This window comes from Thermobia domestica, chromosome 6, assembly GCF_964235325.1.
Source record: "Thermobia domestica chromosome 6, izTheDome1.hap1.1, whole genome shotgun sequence".
Classification (NCBI taxonomy): domain Eukaryota; kingdom Metazoa; phylum Arthropoda; class Insecta; order Zygentoma; family Lepismatidae; genus Thermobia; species Thermobia domestica.
Window position 1 is genome coordinate 247,752,404 of NC_137459.1, and position 19,604 is coordinate 247,772,007.

The 19,604-nt window shown below is 35.1% G+C and overlaps 1 protein-coding gene across 1 annotated transcript in view; it reads right to left on the bottom strand.

Moving 5' to 3' along the window:
• The window catches only part of LOC145688467 (ras and EF-hand domain-containing protein-like), a 261,492-nt gene that overhangs the window by 33,453 nt on the left and 208,435 nt on the right, over positions 1–19,604 (bottom strand). Inside the window, exon 10 of the mRNA XM_081762733.1 lies at positions 679–750. Coding sequence (XP_081618859.1) covers positions 679–750 — 72 coding nt within the window. The remainder of the gene's footprint in view (positions 1–678; positions 751–19,604) is intronic.

Genomic DNA, 19,604 nt, shown 5'->3' on the forward strand with positions numbered 1-19,604 from the left:
TTCCTCCCAGTGTCGGTCAATGTGCTTTTTTTTTTTTTTTTTTGTTTTTCATCCTTTTACCCGTTTTGCAAATAAAATTAAATTTTCAAATTTGAAACACATTGTTATAGTTTATTCAGATCAATCAGGTTTTTGGCCACTACGGCTGTCTTTATGGACGGAAGAATTTTAAATTCTGTTTACGTTCGTTTCTTGATATTGCACACTTCTCTACCTAATTTGGTCAAAAAACTATATTTCGAATCGATGGGTTTACAGAATCTTCTTGAAAAATTGCGAGACACAAGGGTGAAATGTATTTTAAAAATCATTCACTGTCTGCATTCCCATTTGAATTATTTCTCTGAAAAATTAGCTGCTGTAAGCAATGAACAGGGTGAGCGTTTTCACCAGATAATTTTGCAGATGGAAAAACGTTATAAAGGGTAATGGTTACAACTACTAGACCAGCGGAGAGTGCAATATATATATATATATATATATATATATATATATATATATATATATATATATTAGTTCTACAGACCTTGGTGCAAGTTAGTTGTAAACCTGGAGCCCCGAAAAATGTTCCCAATCGGGCCCCGCACCACCTAAGGCCGGTCCTGACCAGAATATTGCAAGACTTACAATCTTCCCTGTATATACATAAGATAAGATTATGTAAAGATATTAACTTACCAGCTGTATCCCAGAGCTGTAAAGCCACATTTCTGCCATCTACTCTGATCGTTTTAACTTGAAAGTCAACACCTAGAGAAGACAATTATAGTTGATGCAAAAGAATATCATGCCATTTTTAGCATTTATTTTGAAAATAGTGAAGTTATATATTATTTAAAATTGTAGTAAAAGGAATATCTTTTAAGCATAGTAGAGAATCAATTAGGATCCAATATAACTGATCTATAAAGCGGAAGCAACAATCTAGATCAGTCATTTCCAGCTCCATGGTTTGTGACGTCATGGTTTCCTTCTTATATGCTCTGCAAATTAGACGAAGAGACTTAACGAGCACATCGAATAAAGTAGCGTAGGTAAACAGATACATCGATGGCTTTACAAGTACAGCATTCGTAGATCCATAACCACTAGTACGTTACCAACAGTTTTCTATACATTCCTTTAGCCTCCTCCTGTCCCTTTTTATCTCTTGCTCTCTCTCTGTGTCGCTGCCCCAAGTGTAAATATTGTCCAGTTGGAAATGACTGATCGAGAAGACACATTAAAAAAAAATCTAGCATACTCTTGCATCTAGATTATCGTCAGCAGTGGTGGCTCCAGAGTTCTACAAGAGAAATCACTTCGAAAATGGCAGCAAAACCGAGTTTCTATCTCTCCCTTACAAAATCAATCCCTGCCTTTGGGACTTCTATGATTTTTCAGTTTGAAGACATTCTCTAAATCCTGATGTGAGGTACAAATATTACAGGAAAATACAGTAGATATGACATTGCATAATCAGCATCCAGTATGTATGCAACAGAATTGTTTAGCTTAATTTTAAGTAGTTTACTTAGCACAAAGGATTCAAGCTATCAGGAAGTAGAAAATAATCAATGTTGCTAACACTGTTCAAATTTTTTCTTCAATTAAGGTTTCTAGTTCATTCTGTAAAAATCATTTGATTACATATTCATTAACATATACACTTATTAACAATGAAATTCGAAATTAATACAAAAACTAAGTAATGATGAAAATTTAACTAGCTGTATTTCAAGTATACTTATAATATTTATTAGCTTGTAAAACAGAGGCACGATAATATTTTCATCATCTATTGAAATTCAAGTATTCATTCGATTTCGGTCGTTTGTGAAGCAAATCAAAATTCACTCGATTATTCATTTTTAGCACCAAAATGAGACCTCTATTTAATGGTTAATCTGGATCACACGTGCTCTATCATTAATCGAACCCTATCCCATACAGAAGACCTACTTACTAACTCTGTATCCACGAGTAAGTTTCAAAATGTGCATGAAATTTCTCAAGTCTACATATTGAATACCCCGTGAAAGTGTTTTGCACCTATATGATCTGAAAATGACTTCGCATGGTTGACTTTACAAAAAATTTCAGAGGTAAGTCAATTTAAAATGTAATTCAAGAGTATTCATTCGTTCTCTAAATGCTTGAAAAAAGTTAACATACATTACACTGTTATTAAATTCTGAAATCTCAAAGTGCATTAAGATTTTTTTTTCGTAATAACTTGTATATGATAGTCATAAAGAAAGCGCAATCTTTTGTTTGAAGACTTACTGCGAAGCTATGTCTCCCTTGAAACGATATGAGTCATTCTTTCTCCCGCGACTAGCAGGTCTTACGCCTACCTTCATTGTGTGAGCTGCTAAACCCTCCTACCCATTCGCTCTCCTCTTCACTCCTCATTCCGTCTGCTGGCGACAAGGAGATAGGCAGAAAGCGTTTTTTTTTTCGTCACGTTAAAAGTGTGGTTAGCTCGTACGTAAGAGCAGACGTTTAAAGAGTTGTTTTCTGAGGCAAACTAAAGCGAGAAAGAGTCAAGCTGGAACACAGAGTAAGTCACGATGCTTAATGCTACCTCCTGTTCATATATTTCCAAATCTTCATTGACAACAATCAGGGTTACAACCTCCATACTAAAAATAATTAAAAAATAATCGTTCGCTCCTGAATCCTACGCAGGAATAAATGTTCATAATTTTTTTTTATTTTTTATTAATTATCATTTTTGTATCAATTGAGGAGGCACATGAGTTTGTACCTACATTACAGAGCCGCCTCCAATCTTCGGGTCATTTATGGTTTCACGCAAGAATTTGATTTTATTACACTACAATACTTAGGTTTGCTTACTAGTTACAGTTTATGTACTTCATAACCACATTATAATAATTAAATAATTATATAAAATTTTCAACTCTTTTATGAAATGTAATAGAAATCGTAGCTTTCACAGTATATTTCTTTCAGGAATGAATTTTCTTTTGTATTTAATTCATATATATATTTGGCAAGATCAGTGTAAATTCCTTCTTTCTGCTTATGATACTTATATCCAGTGGTGCTACTCTAATTCTTTAACAACCAGTTCTGTATAGAGACCCCTATATATATTTGAGAGATAGATAAATAGATATAATTCTCTTAGGAAACAAAAGATATAAGGTAAACAAAAGCAAATTTTTACTGGATACAACGAGTGGCAAATAGAGATCTACACAGCTTCCTTTCATCCAACAATGGATCGACAATTGTTGATAATAGTATATACGTGTTTCACGAATAACCCCCACCACTTCACTCGTATGAACCCAGTTTTTATTTTTGATAACTGATCATTTGAGATTAAGGAATAAATGAGGCGCCTAGTATCAAAAGCCGCCAAATCCATTTTTTTTTTTTACCGAAATTGAGTTATATATCGCATATTATATGGGTGATCTAAAGGAACTCCATGGAAACAGAATTTTGCTTAAAAGCTTAATATTTCATACTAAAAAGCTAGTTCAAATATGGAACTTTGTACGCGTGTATATGGAGCTTCACTGCACGTTTTGCGAGATTACTCGAAACTAAGCGAAATGGATGTGGCGGATTTTCATACTAGGCACCTCAAATGTTTGTATTTGTTCTGAGATTACACGTTTAACCCCGTACCTATAAGAATTTCTAAAAGAAAAGACACTTAAGACTTAAAATTTACCGTTCCCCCATCGCGCCATTAATATTTTGGTATGTACAGAGCATAGCAAGGTTCTTTACATAGGTCAATTGTGTTTTGGCTGTGAAAAGTGTGTATTCAATAAGATCTTCCTTCCAGCTGCGTGTGTGTGAGAGAGAGAGTTTATGACGGTATAACAAACGGTTCTTCGAACTCGACATATTTTAACAAAGGTTCTACCGAACCGGTGGGAACCAGCTGAATATCACCACTGCTTATATCCGTAGTAAAATTTTAATTACCAAGAATATCATCTTTCTGATTCTATTGAGTTTCAGTTTCATGCGCTACTATTTTATTTTCAAATGCCTGATAAATATAGAAAAGAAACCACCAACAGGCAACACATTATTAAACACAGTATTAACATGATTTTCTAGAATACTAAGGTAAAATGAAGAAGGTAAATTATTCTAGAAATAAATTTAATACATTTTCCAACTTCAATAGAAATACTTCTTTCACTAAAGCACTTATTTATGTACAGTTTGACTAAACCTCATTGCAAATTAAGTAGACATAGGAACTTCTTTTATCGAATTTCTGTTTATCTGGCTTGCATTAAGTTACGATTTCAGTTAAGAAATGATTTGTGTTATTTGTCTCTTTTTCTTCAAAGATTACTCCTAAAATGTTTGTAAACGAACTCCGTTTACGATCACGTTCACTTTTTTCATGTTCGACCGTGTTACGACTCTCTTCATTGATTTTGGTGATGGTGCTTTCATTCTCTAATGTATCCTCTATTATTCCTACTCCCGCAAAGTTTATACATTTGATATTCATTCATTAAATTTTATGCTTTTTCGTCTTCTGGTGATTTTTTTCCTTTTAGTGGTTTACATTTTTAATTCATACTTTTAACATTGTTTAAACACAGTTTACTTTTCATTACACTAAAACAAGTAAAGAAAACCAACTCGAGTTATTTCGACTTAAGAATAAACTTTATTATCATCCGTATTTTCTAAACTTTAAGATCAAAATTCATATTCTGATTATCAATATGAATCCCTTTGTTATTCTCTGCAAATATGAGAAATTACTGTGTTGCTGTATTTGTTCTTTTTTGCAAATTTGATTAATATGTGCGTTTATAATCTTTTTAAGATTATACTATATACATTCAAATTTCAAATTTTAAGCGTACGAATTATTCATTTTAAAAATAGATTGACACATAAGCCACATATATCTTCGAACTGCACCATCTAGATATAATGTAATAATAATAATAATAATAATAATAATAATAATAATAATAATAATAATAATAATAATAATAATAATAATAATAATAATAATAATAACGTAACTAGTTGTTAAATATGTTAACACTAGGAGGACGGAAATTTGTGCCTAGCTGGGATCCCGGCTTGTCATTTTGATCCAATCTTTACATCGTGATTTTTTATGCCTAAAGATTTAGTTGGTTAGCAACACTATCGCTAATAAATAATAATAATGATAATAATGAAAAAAACTATCACGTTACTGAACAAAACGTTACTTCATTTTAAAATAGCAGAGCAACACTCATGCATTAACTTAGACACTAATTATTGATTTATTTACTATATCATTAGTTATTATATGCCTAGGTATAATATATAGGTGTAGAACACTTTTATTTCACAACAAAGAAAACAAATAATTGAAGATTCGCTGTAGAAAACAATGTAAGTGCCAAGAACAATAGTTACTGTAACAGGAGAGACAAAAAAATTTAAATTGTGCCCAAGCGTCACAAAATAGAAAATACTATTGCTTAGAAATACCACCTAGCATATAACGAAATATGAAAAGCATATAATAAGTTAAACAATTCCAAGGTAACACTTACATTGTTTTCTACAACGAGTCTTAAATTCTGTGTTTCCTGTATTTTTGTACATGAAGAATTATTTTTACTTTCAAAATTGCACAATGTTTTCTAACATGGATATTTTCTGAATAGAAAAAACACGTTTATGTCTTCATTATTTGCATTTTATTATTATTTGATTATAATATTGAAGCACGCAACAGTTTTCTTCCACATACAAGAAATTACATTGAACAGCTTTCAGAGATAAATATTTTAATTGAATTGGAAGATAGTAATGATTTGTGTTTACAATTTACTATAGTCAGGCAGTTTTCTTTTTAGCTAAACTTTATTTTTAGGTTCAGTTGGATTTTCCACAGGTTTCAATCATAATTCAATCTGGTAAGTCGAAGATGAACCTTATTATGTTGATTCCTCACCTGTAATTCTCATGTACACTCCGCATCAAAAAAATTGCGACAGCTAACGCCGTGCAGCTACGCCACCCAATATACACCTTCTTATCCCATAATCGAATATGGTAAGCAGACCCCCCTCTCTCTCCCTTTCTTCTCTCCCATACTAAAATTAGCTAACAACATGAACGCAATTCTAATGTCAAACTACACATGTATTAGTATCGATAAAATGAAATAACAAAACCGAGACGAAACAAGATTCATAAGTTGATTTAGGAAGAATCTGAAAAATTGAAACCAATGGATGTCTGTTACACAGAGATTTAGAAATGAGACAGTGAGAGAAAGAGAGAGAGAGAGAGAGAGAGAAGGCGAGAGAAGAAGAAAAAGAAAAGGGAGAACAGATAAAAATATGGAATTTTAAACTAACAATATAAAATTCCGTTACCAGAAATCCAACAGTAATATAGAAATAACGATTGGTTTTATATATTTTGTTCAGGACTGTTCAAATATATAGAGGATGCTTGAAACATTCAGTCTCTTTCATAAAGGATAGCATACTCAATTTCCAGTAGAACTGTAGATCTCACAGACGCATCTAAGATAACGTGAACAGTTTAACACATTCTTTGTTTTCGCGTGGTTCGGTTGTAAATTCGGTAGTGTTCATTGGACGTACTGATGCAAACTACATTCCAATAAACCCAGTAGGTAGCGTAGGTCATATCTTCCATTCCAGACTACTAATGCAAAGTGAACAGAAAAAAGAAGAAAAAACGAAAAGAAAAACAAAGAAAGAAAGATAAAATTGAATGAGTGCTATTTTACTGGTAATTTTTATCAGAAATATCCTATATTAAAAGTCAAACCGTATCATAATGAAAATTTACAAATGTTCAAATGGAAAATTGGATGTTCCTTATAGATGAAGCAGACCTTACATGTTTCAAATTTCAATGTGAATAAATTACATTGAATTATAGGATGGAAACAAATTTGTGTCGAACTAGTATAAATAAAATTTTGTTTTCAAATAACCAAAGAGATTGCCATTTTCTAGTCTTTTCCGAAGATTTATCTCTTGCGAACATTCAGAATCACTCTCATTTCTTGCGGATATAACGTTGTAATTTCCACAGATAGAATGAACACGCTAGAGCTCAAACGGATCATGTTGGTTAGCTTATGGACCACCACTGGGTCGAGGATTCAAAACCCGTAGTGACCCGATAATTCGACTGAGACTCGGTAACACAGATGATAAAAAAGATAATTTGCTTATCCCGTTGCGTTTAAACAGTATTGCTTTCAGAGATGACCAGGGCTGGAGATGTTATGCACAGAGCACGAAAAACTCGACACTGAAGTTGCCAGTTAATTACATTCTTCAGACCAGGTCTATTGGTCTCTTGCTCCGTTTTAACTTCGGAACGTGCACACGCATATGAAGTGCGTGTGTACGTGAGAGAGAGGGGGAAGAAGTGAAAGATGTAACGCCAAGATAGGGAAACGTCAAGAAAGAAAGATATATATATAGAGAGACGAATATAAATATGAAACATACTTATCATTACAGTGTACGATGAAGAACGCACACACTGTTTATTCGAATTCTGGTCAGTAATGCTTTGTAAGTTCTCCAACAGAAGATAAATCTCTGTTCGCAGCCATTATTTTATGGGAAAAAGTTATATTACCTGACAGGGAATCGAACCCAGATTTTCCGCTTGCAAGTCTGGTACTTTACCACTACACCACCGATTGCTTTACCCAAACTTTGTTCAACAAATACTGTAATATTTCTTTCTGAGAACTATAACACGAAAACTTTTTACTGCAGATCAATGAAGTGTTTCGAATGTCCTGGTAAATCTCTTGACCTTTCCCAACCAGCATTCGTAAATCGTCTCTATCATGATAAAGGTGTTTGCTTCCACATTCTTAAGCATTGCATGTCGAATATGAGAAATCGATTCTTCACTATCACTCTGTAAAAAGTTCAACTTTGGCTTGAATAGGACTTGAAGCTACGCTAGACAGCTGTATTAATTGTAACTCGTTACGTTACCGCTATACTATCATGCCACCTGAAATTAGAAGCCGAATATTACTTACTTTAGCCTTGATCATTGGAACGATCAAGCTTCTTCCTGTAAGGTTATTTGCACCTAAGTGCACAACGAAATTCATTTATTAGATGACCTAGAGAAAAATTAGTACCCACTAGTAAAGGAAACAAGAAACAATGCAGGAAAAATTACAGAAATAAAAACATAATATCAATTAATTTCGCCCTGCAAGTTCAAAAGTACGCAAATAATAATACTAATACTATTATTATTATTATTATTATTATTATTATTATTATTATTATTATTATTATTATTATTATTATTATTATTATTATTATTATTATTAGCGTCAATTTGGCCGCTTTGCTGGGCTAAATTGAGAAAAAATAGTAATATACTCCGTTATTCAGTCACTGTTTAGTATTACTAAAGTGCTCTTTGATATCGGTCATTTTCGATGAATTTTATATACCACTCCCCTTCCAATGTTCCGGGGCACGGCATCTTTAGTGTCATTGTTCATCTCAACCATCCGGAAAACTATGAAATCCACAATGATTTTGGTAATTTTGATCATTTTTATGTCTCCCCCTCCTCCATGTTGCGGGCTGAATTTTGATTTAAACGGCATCAGATGTGTCACAGTTCATCTCAGCGACTTCAAAAATTATAGATTCGATACTAATATCGGTCATTTTTCGATCTCTTTTAAATGTTGCTATCCTTCCCCTTCCTTTAGTTACACCATCAAAATGATATGAGGGAAACCATCTTGGGTTCGAACTTCATCTAGATTGAAAATTTTTATCGAGATTGGTGCGGTGCTTCAAGACTTATTAAATGTTATTTATGTTTATATATCTCCCTTGCCCATTTCCCTTCTGTAAGTTCTAGCGTCAAAGTGAAATAATAAAAACCATATCAGGCCCGAACATCATCTATGTTTAAAATGTGATCGAGATAGGTCGCATGGTTCAAGAGTTATTAAGTTTTATTTATTTTTATATATCTTTCCTCTCCCCTAAGTTTTACCGTCAAAGTGATATGATGAAAACCACTCCAGGCTCGAACTTCATTCATGTTGAAAATTTGATGCAGATCTGTCCGGTGGTTCAAGACTTATTAACTCATTAACATAGTCACTTTTATTTTTATTTAAATTGATTTTTGTATATCTCCCCGTCCTCCCCCTTCCCTACATTCCACTATCAAAGTGAAATGATTAAAAGCATTCCATGCACAAACGTAATCTATGTTGAAAATTTCATTCACATTGGTCGTTTGATTCAAGACTTAATAAGTTTTCTTTATTTTTTTATATTCTCCATCCTCCCCCTCCCCTAAGTAGCATCATCAAAACGAATAGATAAAAATACTCACAGGTCCGAACATTATCAATGTTGAATATTTGATCGAGATCGGTCGGGTGGTTCGAGAGACTATAAGTCACAGTCACTTGCAATTTGATAATATAGGTTGTTATTATTATTATTATTATTATTATTATTATTATTATTATTATTATTATTATTATTATTATTAGATTACTTTTGAATTTGCACGGCGAAATTGCTGCATAATATGTTTTTTATTTCTGTATTTTTTTCTGGATTGAATGTGGTTTCCCTTATTAGTGGGTACTAATTTCTCTCTAGGTCGTCGAATAAATGAATTTCGTTGTGCACTTAGGTGCAAATAACCTTACAGGAAGAAGCTTGATCGTTCCAATGATTAAGGCTAAAGTAAGTAATATTTGGCTTCTAATTTCAGGTGGCATGATAGTATAGCTACAATTTCACGGATTTCAGTTACCCACTCCTACCCCAGGTACTCAGACTATACCGCATGTTACGTCCTTAACTATTTTAGGCATTCCATTCACGTCACTTCCCACTTCCCATTATGACGAAGTTTGGCAACCTATCCTTAAGCTAATTCGTGGGTTATTCTTCTCTCTCCGTTTTCGTAGACTTCATTTATGGCATCGCATTCAATTTATCAATATATACGTGGCATCTAAGTTGTGGTATAGGGCTCGGGTATTTCCCCTCCCTGAGATTTACGCAAAACGATTTGAATCCCTGTTCCTTTGGTATATATGGCGGGGTTACTATTTTCGCATTCCCAGAAATGCCATTTACCTTCCACGTTCCCGAGGTGGTCTAGGTTTAGTTCATATCCGTCTCAAATGTCAAACTCTCTTCATGGCAGATTCATTCGTGGGTCTTTTCTCCGTTGACTCTATTACGAACCATTGGTTTAGCTGTTTTTGGGCGGAGTACGATCACCCTGGCAATCCCCCTTTTATTCAATTTGCCGATCAGTGTCCGAAATACGTCTTGATCTTTATTCGATATTGGACTTATGCCGGGGTGCCTTTGATCCCTCAGCAGCACAATGCTCGCTCATTATATTCTGTTGTCTTCACATTGTCCTCTCAGCCGACTCAATTAAGAGTAGTACAACAGTTTCCACATATAGAGTGGCAGCGAGTATGGGCTAACATTTGGAACCCAATCTTACCTTCCTATATGCAAGTGTTATGGTTTCAAGTAGTCCATCATCTTATCCCGACACGTGCGCGTCTTTATGCAATACAACGAGTACCAGATGCCTTGTGTCGTTCTGAGGACAGTTTGGCTCACCGGTTTACAACATGTGAGGGAGCGCCAGTGATATTGAACGCCTTACAGGTGATGGTGGGTCGTATCACTCGTCCGAGTACACAGTTTAAAATTGATCATATGCTCCTGCCGGACTTTCATTTTTTTCCCTCCACTAAGCATCGTACAGTGCTTTTCCTACTAGCAAAAGCACTTTACTATATTTCCAGCGGTATATCACGTTACTGGATGCACGCACTTATTTTGATTTTCTTCAACGTACACGCCGGAAATGTTATTCTCCGGAGAAGGAAAGGATTTCTTTTAGTAGGTTTTTAGAAGTGCTTTTGTCATGAAATAAAGTTCCTCTCTCGTGTGTTTTTTATGCATTTATCTATTTCTAGTTCTACGTATTTATAGTTGTAAACCTAGAATTGGTCATTTTTATTTTTATGTATAGTGATTTTCTTGTATAGAATCATCTAGTTGAGTCCCTTTTGTATTTCTCAAGAAGGTAATAATAAAACTCATAGTATAGCGGTAACGTAACGAGTTACAATTAATACAGCTGCCTAGCGTAGGTTCAAGTCCTGTTCAAGCCAAAGTGGAATTTTTTACAAAGTGATAGTGAAGAATCGATTTCTCATATTCGACATGCAATGCTTAAGAATGTGGAAGCAAACACCTTTATCATGATAGAGACGATTTACGAATGCTGGTTGGGAAAGGTCAAGAGATTTACCAGGACATTCGAAACACTTCATTGATCTGCAGTAAACACTTTTCGTGTTATCGCTCGCAGAAAGAATTATTACAGTATTTGTTGAACAAAGTTTGGGAAAAGCAATCGGTGGTGTAGTGGTAAAGTGCCAGACTTGCAAGCGGAAAATCTGGTTTCGATTCCCCGTCAGGTAATATAACTTTTTCGCTTAAAAAATGGCTGCGAACAGAGATTTATCTTCTGTTGGAGAACTTACAAAGCATCACTGACCAGAATTCGAATAAACAGTATGTGCGTTCTTCATCATACACTGTAATGATAAGTATGTTTCATATTTATACTTCTCTCTCTCTCTCTCTCTCTCTTTCTTGACGTTTCCCTATCTTAGCGTTACATCTTTCACATCTTCCCCCTCTCTCTCACGTACACACGCATTTAATATGCGTGTGCACGTTCCAAAATTAAAACGGAGCAAGAGACCGATAGACCTGGTCTGGAGAGTGTAATTAACTGGCAACTTCAGTGTCGATTTTTTCGTGCTCTGTGCATAACATCTCCAGTCCTGGTCATCTTTGAAAGAGATTTTGTTTAAACGCAACAGAAGAAACAAAATGTCTTTTTTATCATCTGTGTTACCGAGTCTCAGTCGAATTACCGGGTCACTACGGTTTGAATCTTCGACCCAGTGGTGGTCGAAAAGCTAACCAACATCATCCGACTGACAATATGATCCGTTCGAGCTCTAGCAAGTTCATTCTATCTGTGGAAATTACAACGTTATATTCGCAAGAGATGAAAGTGATACTGGATGTTCGCAAGAGATAAAAGTGATACTGGATGTTCGCAAGAGATAAATCTTCGGAAAAGACTAGAAAATGGCAATCTCTTTGGTTATTTGAAAACAAAATTTTATTTATACTAGTTCGACACAAATTTGTTTCCATCCTATAATTCAATGTAATTTATTCACATTGAAATTTGAAACATGCAAGGTCTGCTACATCTATAAGGAACATCCAATTTTCCATTTGAACATTTGTAAATTTTCATTATGATACGGTTTGACTTTTAATATAGGATATTTCTGATAAAAATTACCAGTAAAATAGCACTCATTCAATTTTATCTTTCTTTCTTTGTTTTTCTTTTCGTTTTTTTCTTCTTTTTTCTGTTCACTTTGCATTAGTAGTCTGGAATGGAAGATATGACCTACGCTACCTACTGGGTTTATTGGAATGTAGTTTGCATCAGTACGTCCAATGAACACTACCGAATTTACAACTGAACCACGCGAAAACAAAGAATGTGTTAAACTGTTCACTTTATCTTAGATGCGTCTGTGAGATCTACAGTTCTACTGGAAATTGAGTATGCTATCCTTTTTGAAAGTGACTTAATGAATGTTTCAAGCATCCTCTATATATTAGAATAGTGCTGAAAAATATATAAAAAGAAATGTTATTTCTATATTACTGTTGGATGTATGGTAACGGAATTTATAATGTAGGGTTCTTTCTTTACTAAGTTTAAAATTCCATATTTTTATCTGTTCTCCCTTTTCTTTTTTCTTCTCTCTCTCTCTCTCTCTCTCTCTCTCTCTCTCTCTCTCACTGCCTCATTTCTGAACCTCTGTGAAATAGACATCCATTGGTTTCAATTTTTCATTGTGTGTGTTTCAGTTTCTCCCTAAATCAACTTATGAATCTTGTTTCGTCTCGGTTTTGTTATTTCATTATATCGATACTAATACATGTGTAGTTTGACATTAGAATTGCGTTCATGTTGTTAGCTAATTTTAGTATGGGAGAGAAAAAAGGAGGAGAGAGAGGGGGTCTGTTTACCAGACACGATTATGGGATAATAAGGTGTATATTGGGTGGCCTAGCTGCACGGCGTTAGCTGTCGCAACTTTTTTGATGCGGAGTGTACAAAATAGAAGAATTTGTGGCTGTTCTATGAAATTCTATATTATAAAAGAGAACGCACAAATCCTTTGTTAGCTTATCACGCTAATACGGCTGAACCAATTTCTTTCATTTTTGGGGGGTTATTAGGATTTGGACCCTAGATGGTTTTTATCATATCACTTTAATTTTTAATTACCAGTGTCTTGAGATAATTGACCATTCAAGTGTCCATACGTACAAATCCTTTGTTATTAGTTCATCATAGGTATAAAAATAAACGTATGTATATGCAACCCGCATGACCGTGTCACTCGGCGGGTTAACATAAATGACAGGCGATATAATGTTAACATTTACTGCAAGCATATTTCACGGGTATTAAACACATGAGATATGGAGTTGTGCATTTAAATTTTCATTTCAACCCAGCGAAGCGGGTAATATATGCTAGTATATTATAAACAGAAAAACTTGTCATTGCCTGGTTTTGCTCAAATAGGGTACTTACATTTACCCTCATTTCTTATGTTTCCATAAGTCGTAAGACTGATCAGAGGGAAGTTGATTTTCATGCCTATTATCATATTTCCCTAGGTGAGGTAAGCCAGTTAGACAATATTCAGTGTCTGCAAGTATCTGTTTATGCTGCATTTTTTGAATACAGTAATTCACCACTTGTTGCCTTTTCCTCACGATTCAGACTCCAAAAAATCCTGAAAATATCCCATGTTCAAGATGAGAGAGCAAATTTGTCATTGTGTGGCCTAATAATTCTTCCCGATCTTATTTTTCATAATTTTTAATATTTTGTCCCTGATCATTCTTCAAGAGCTAGAATTCCTCATTTCGCGAAATAACAACTTTTTAGTGGTATATTACGTAAACTCGCATTATCTATAATGTATAGCAATGCGATGAAGTTTTGAAGCTCATATTTAGACTCTGTCTCATTTCTCTCTGTGCCTTATTTTTGTACAACGCTTGGGGATTTACAATTTTTCACTTATAATCAATCGAAATGCAGTGAATAAATAAATATTCAGTTACGTATTTAACCACACAGTGCGTTGACCCCGTGCAATTCGTACAGCGTTATACAACGAATGTTTACCTGGATTCATCTAAGGGTTTGCATTTGGTTTCATCCGCTGCACATTCATATATAGGTATATTCTGTGGTGCGGAAAAGGTGGAATCGACATTTGGTTCACCTGAGGAAGACTGGTCAGAATCTTCTGAGGTATTACCACTTTCTTCTGAAAAACTAAATATCTTTATCCGTTTTGTGTTTCTTTTGGTCAGATATTCGAACACCCTCCCTTACCAGAACCGTCACTTACTATATCCTGAAGTTCAGCTAGCATTTCTTGAGTATACAAAATTTTGGAACTGTTTCATGACATGCTAGCAAAGACACACTTTTCCCAATATAATGAGAAAGTACTACAACAATAATTTATACATTTTGTAGTAGATACTGACATGACTATATTTCTAGTTCATGAGAAATGTTTTGTGGAATCTGGCTTTGTAAAGAAAAACTATACAAATGATTTCCTTCAGATTACTCAAACGATCTGATTATAATACTTTGTACTGTTATGTATGATATAATAGGTATCTTTGGCAAGAAACTCTGGAAATGAGCTGTGCGTAGCCAAGAAATGACCAAGATTAACAATTATTTGCTATTAGGGTTATCTACAGTATATTGTCATAGTTAGGGTTACCTGCGACATAAGAGTTCAGGCTCCTTTGTCTCAAAAATGTATCGTGAAGGTGACATCTCGTCTCGGAGACTGAATGTATTTATAAGATCTCTGTCTCATCTTGAACCTCGTCATGCAAATACTGTCTCATCTTGTCTTGTTGGCACCTCTAGTCATTCTTATATACTATTATTATATTATTAACTGTTCCCGTTATTGTTTATAATACAAATTGCTGTATATTATATATGATTACTGTTTTCAAAATTCAGAAACAGTGATTAAATCTTGGTTTTCTCGTACGTAAAAAAAGCCGGTTTTATAGCTATATCCTAAAATTTTCGTTTCATTTTCAAATAGAAATGAATTTAAAAGATAGTACAAGTTAGCTACACTACAAAGTATAAAGTCAGAAAACTAGAAGGGAATTGCAAGAGAAATGCCATTGTATTTCCACGGGAAAATTAGTAATGGGTCAAATTGGCCCATCTCATCACTCTAATGTATACAAATGAACAATCTTCCGATACAGTTGCTAAATATTAAAGAATATGGGTACTGTACGTAGCCAGTTTTCATAGCCTTTCAGCAAGAGAACAGTCATATTTAATTCTCCTGTTTCCCAATTCATGCCTATTATACAATAGAGTGAATATAAATTTCCCCGTTGCTTGCCTTCGTAAAAAAAAAGTCTGGTTTTAATGCCACATACACAGGTAACGTTTAAAAAATTTTTGTAAGTAAGTTAAATGACAACTTATGATATTTTTAATATTAAAAGAGTATCGAAAGACAAGTAAAGCAGTGGAGGATACAAAACGAGGGAGCACGCCTCTGGCTAAAAGTAAAAATATAACTGTTTGCGTTATTTTAAGAGACTAACTAACTAACTAACTCTATGGCCTATGGAACCCGGAGGTTCAATGCCGCGTTCACAAAAGCTCTCCACTGACTTCTATCCTTAGCTAACTGCATCCAGTTTCTACTCTGTATTCCAATCTCTGCGAGATCCATCTTAATATTGTCCTCCCATCTGCGCCTAGGTCTTCCTAATGGTCGTTTTCCGATTGGTCTTCCAGTCAAGACTTTGAAAGCGTCTCTACTTTCTTCCATTCTAGCTACATGACCCGCCCATCTAAGCCTCCTAGACTTGACGACCCTAACAATGTTGGGTAAAGCATATAAATTATGTAGTTCCTCGTTATGAAGTTTCCGCCATTCCCCATTCCCGTTCCTCTTGGGTCCGAATATTCGTCTCAGGATCTTGTTCTCGAATACTTTCAGTCTATGTTCTTCCCTCAGAGTAAGTGACCATGTTTCGCAGCCATACAGAACCACAGGCATGATTATCGTTTTGTATATTTTAAGTTTCAAAATCCTCGACAGAATTCGCGACGACAAGAGATTTTGAACCGAATAGTAACACGAATTCCCTGCTTTTAGTCGACATTTAATTTCTCCGTGAATATGATTTTCCTCTGTTAATATTGATCCTAGATATTTGAAAGTATCCACTTTATCAAAAGTATTATTTAGTATTTTAACGTATCCATAATTTGCTGTATTCCGGTCCCGACGCACTTCCATGTATTTAGTTTTCTCTGCATTTACTTCTAAACCCATGTCCCTGCAAGCGTTTAATAAGATCTCTGCATTTCTTTCTATTGTTCTCCTATCATCTCCTATTAAATTTACATCATCAGCATATGCCATAACCTGGTGAATACCGTTCAACTGTAAGCCCTGGTTGCTATCTTTGATTTTCCTTATAGCGTATTCCAAAACCAAGTTAAATAATAATGGCGACAACGCATCTCCTTGTTTCAGGCCATTTTCGACGTGAAAGCTCGTGGACAAAAATTTTCCTACCCGGACTTTACTTTGGGATTCATTTAAACATATCTTAATTAATGTAATTAGCTTTCTCGGTATTCCAAGTTCTGCAAGAACGTTGTATAATGTTTCTCTCCTAACTGAGTCGTACGCCTTTCTAAAATCAATAAATAGTTGATGTACCGGGGTATTGTATTCCCACTTTTTTTCGAGTATTTGGCGAAAGGTAAATATTTGGTCGATAGTTGATCGATTTCGTCTAAATCCGCACTGATAATCTCCAATAATTTCATCTGCGTATGGGGTCAGCCTTGCTAACAGAATATTTGAAAGGATTTTATAGGATGTTGACAGAAGAGAAATGCCTCGATAATTATTACAGTCAGTTTTGTCGCCTTTCTTGTGGATTGGAACAATGATTGATTCTTTCCACTCTTCTGGCAATTCTTTCTTGTTCCAGATAAGGAGAATGAGTTTGTGTATCTTGTTCCACAATTTTTCGCCTCCAGCTAAAATTAACTCAGCCGGAATTTCATCTACACCCGGAGATTTGTGTTTCTTTAATTTCTTTATAGCGGTTTCTACTTCTATTCGGTTGGGTTCTGGAATATACGGTTCTGCGGTGTGCATCTCCTTTTCTCCACGAACACTAGTTTTTGGTTGCGTGTTAAGCAAATCGTCAAAGAAATCTTTCCATCTATTTAAGATGCTATCCGTGTCAGTGAGAACTGTACCGTCAGATTTCTTTAATATATAAGCACGAGGTTGATAGCCTTTCTTAAATTCGTTGATTCCCTTATACATGTCCCGAATGTTTTTATTTTTACTATTATCTTCAAGTTCCTTAATTTTAGCTTTCAGAAAATCGCGTTTCTTTGTTCTAAAAGTTTTGGAAGTTTCCCGCCTGATATCTGCGAAATTTTGCGTAGTCATTTCATTCGGATTTTGTAGCCAGAGTAATTTTGCCTGTTTTCTCTTCTCTGCTAGTTTTATGCATTCCTGGTCGAACCATGGTCTGTTCCTACGTATTTCCGCGTGTCCCAATTTTTCTATTGCTGAAATTTTAATGCTATCTCTAATTTCAATCCAGGTATCCTCAACACTAGTGCATTCCGAATCTTCTAAAGCCGAAAATCTATTCGAAACTTCAATCTGGTATTCCTCTCTTGCCTGGCTCTCTTCTAATTTCTTTAAATTGAATCTCTCCGTTTTCGGACAATGCATATTACCCTTATTTAACGATAACCTCTCTCGTATTATCGCTGCTACGAGGTAGTGGTCAGTGTCACAATCAGCCCCTCTAAACGACCGGACATCAATTATGCTAGATTGCCTTCTTCTATCTACTAAAACGTGATCAATTTGATTATGTGTTTTCCCGTCTGGTGATGTCCAAGTGTATTTATGAACGTCGCGATGTGGGAATTTTGTACTCTTCACGATTAGGTTTTTGGATGTTGCAAAGTTCACGAGTCTAACACCGTTGTCATTACTTTCCTTATGCAGACTTTCGTTCCCTATAATCGGTTTGAAAATATCCTCTCGTCCTACCTTCGCATTGAAATCCCCTAATAGAATTTTCATATGGTATCGCGGGAGTTGGTCAAATATCCGTTCCACTTCTTCGTAAAAACTGTCTTTTATATCGTCATCCTTATCTTCCGTTGGGGCATGTACATTTAAAACAATAATATCACACCATCGTCCCTTAAGAGTAATAAAAGAAAGTCTGTCAGTAACAAATTCAACCCGTTTAATTGCTGGTAATATACGTTTATGAACGAAAAACCCTGTTCCTAACTGGTGATTTTTATTTCCTTCCCCATAAAAGAACGTAAAATTTCCGGAATTCTCAGATCCATTTCCTTCCCACCTAACTTCCTGAACTCCTACTACGTCCACCCTGTATTTCTCTAACTCCCTCGTTACGGATTTTAACGCGCCTGCCCTATAAAGACTCCTAATATTCCATGTTCCAAATCTCATGTCCATTTTCTTTTGCTGAGGTCGTGCCAAGTTATCAGTCCTTGTCCGAGGCTTTTGTGAATATTTCTGAACAAGTGCTTTTTTTTACAGGATGAGGTTGTTAGCCCTACCCAAACCCCCAAGCTGGAGGACCACTCCTAGTCGGCTGTCCGCGACTGCTTATTCAGTATATTCGCAGCTAACCTCTATGTCTAGAGGCCTTCTCCTCGATCCGCAACCTGAGGACGCGCCATGCCGTGGTGATAGGAACCCACGTTACACGGATTTTAAGAGACAGTACATTTTAAGAGACAGTACATTTTTTTCTGTCAATACAATAGACGAATAATCTGTTATCAATCTATTGTTAGTAAAAACTTGCTACTATCCTCAAGTTCTACAGCAGATCATATTTTGTACCCCTTCCAAACCTTCCATCCTTCTGTGCAAGAATGATGAGATAAAAGCATCTCAAGACCCAGCAGTATATCCGAAGTGGTTGCGCGTGCAGGAGGTGAGTCCTGATAGTCCAGACCCCGGAAATTTTGACTTTTCTGTAAATTTAGTCTAATTTTAGGGATAATTTTACAAATTTTAATATCATTTATCCTCATATTGAATCTGGACTTCCCAAAAACTTTGGACCACGAAATAAATTTATGCGTATATCCCTGGCGCGCGTACCGTCAAGTGAAATGTAATTCTATTTGTATTTCTTCAACGAGACGAGACGACCAAAAGTATTTTTATTATATCACTATAGTAGATCAATAATCTGCTCTCAGCCTATTATTATTACAAACTAACTAATATCTCTAAGTGTTAAGTGGATAATATTTTGCACCCCCTCCGAACC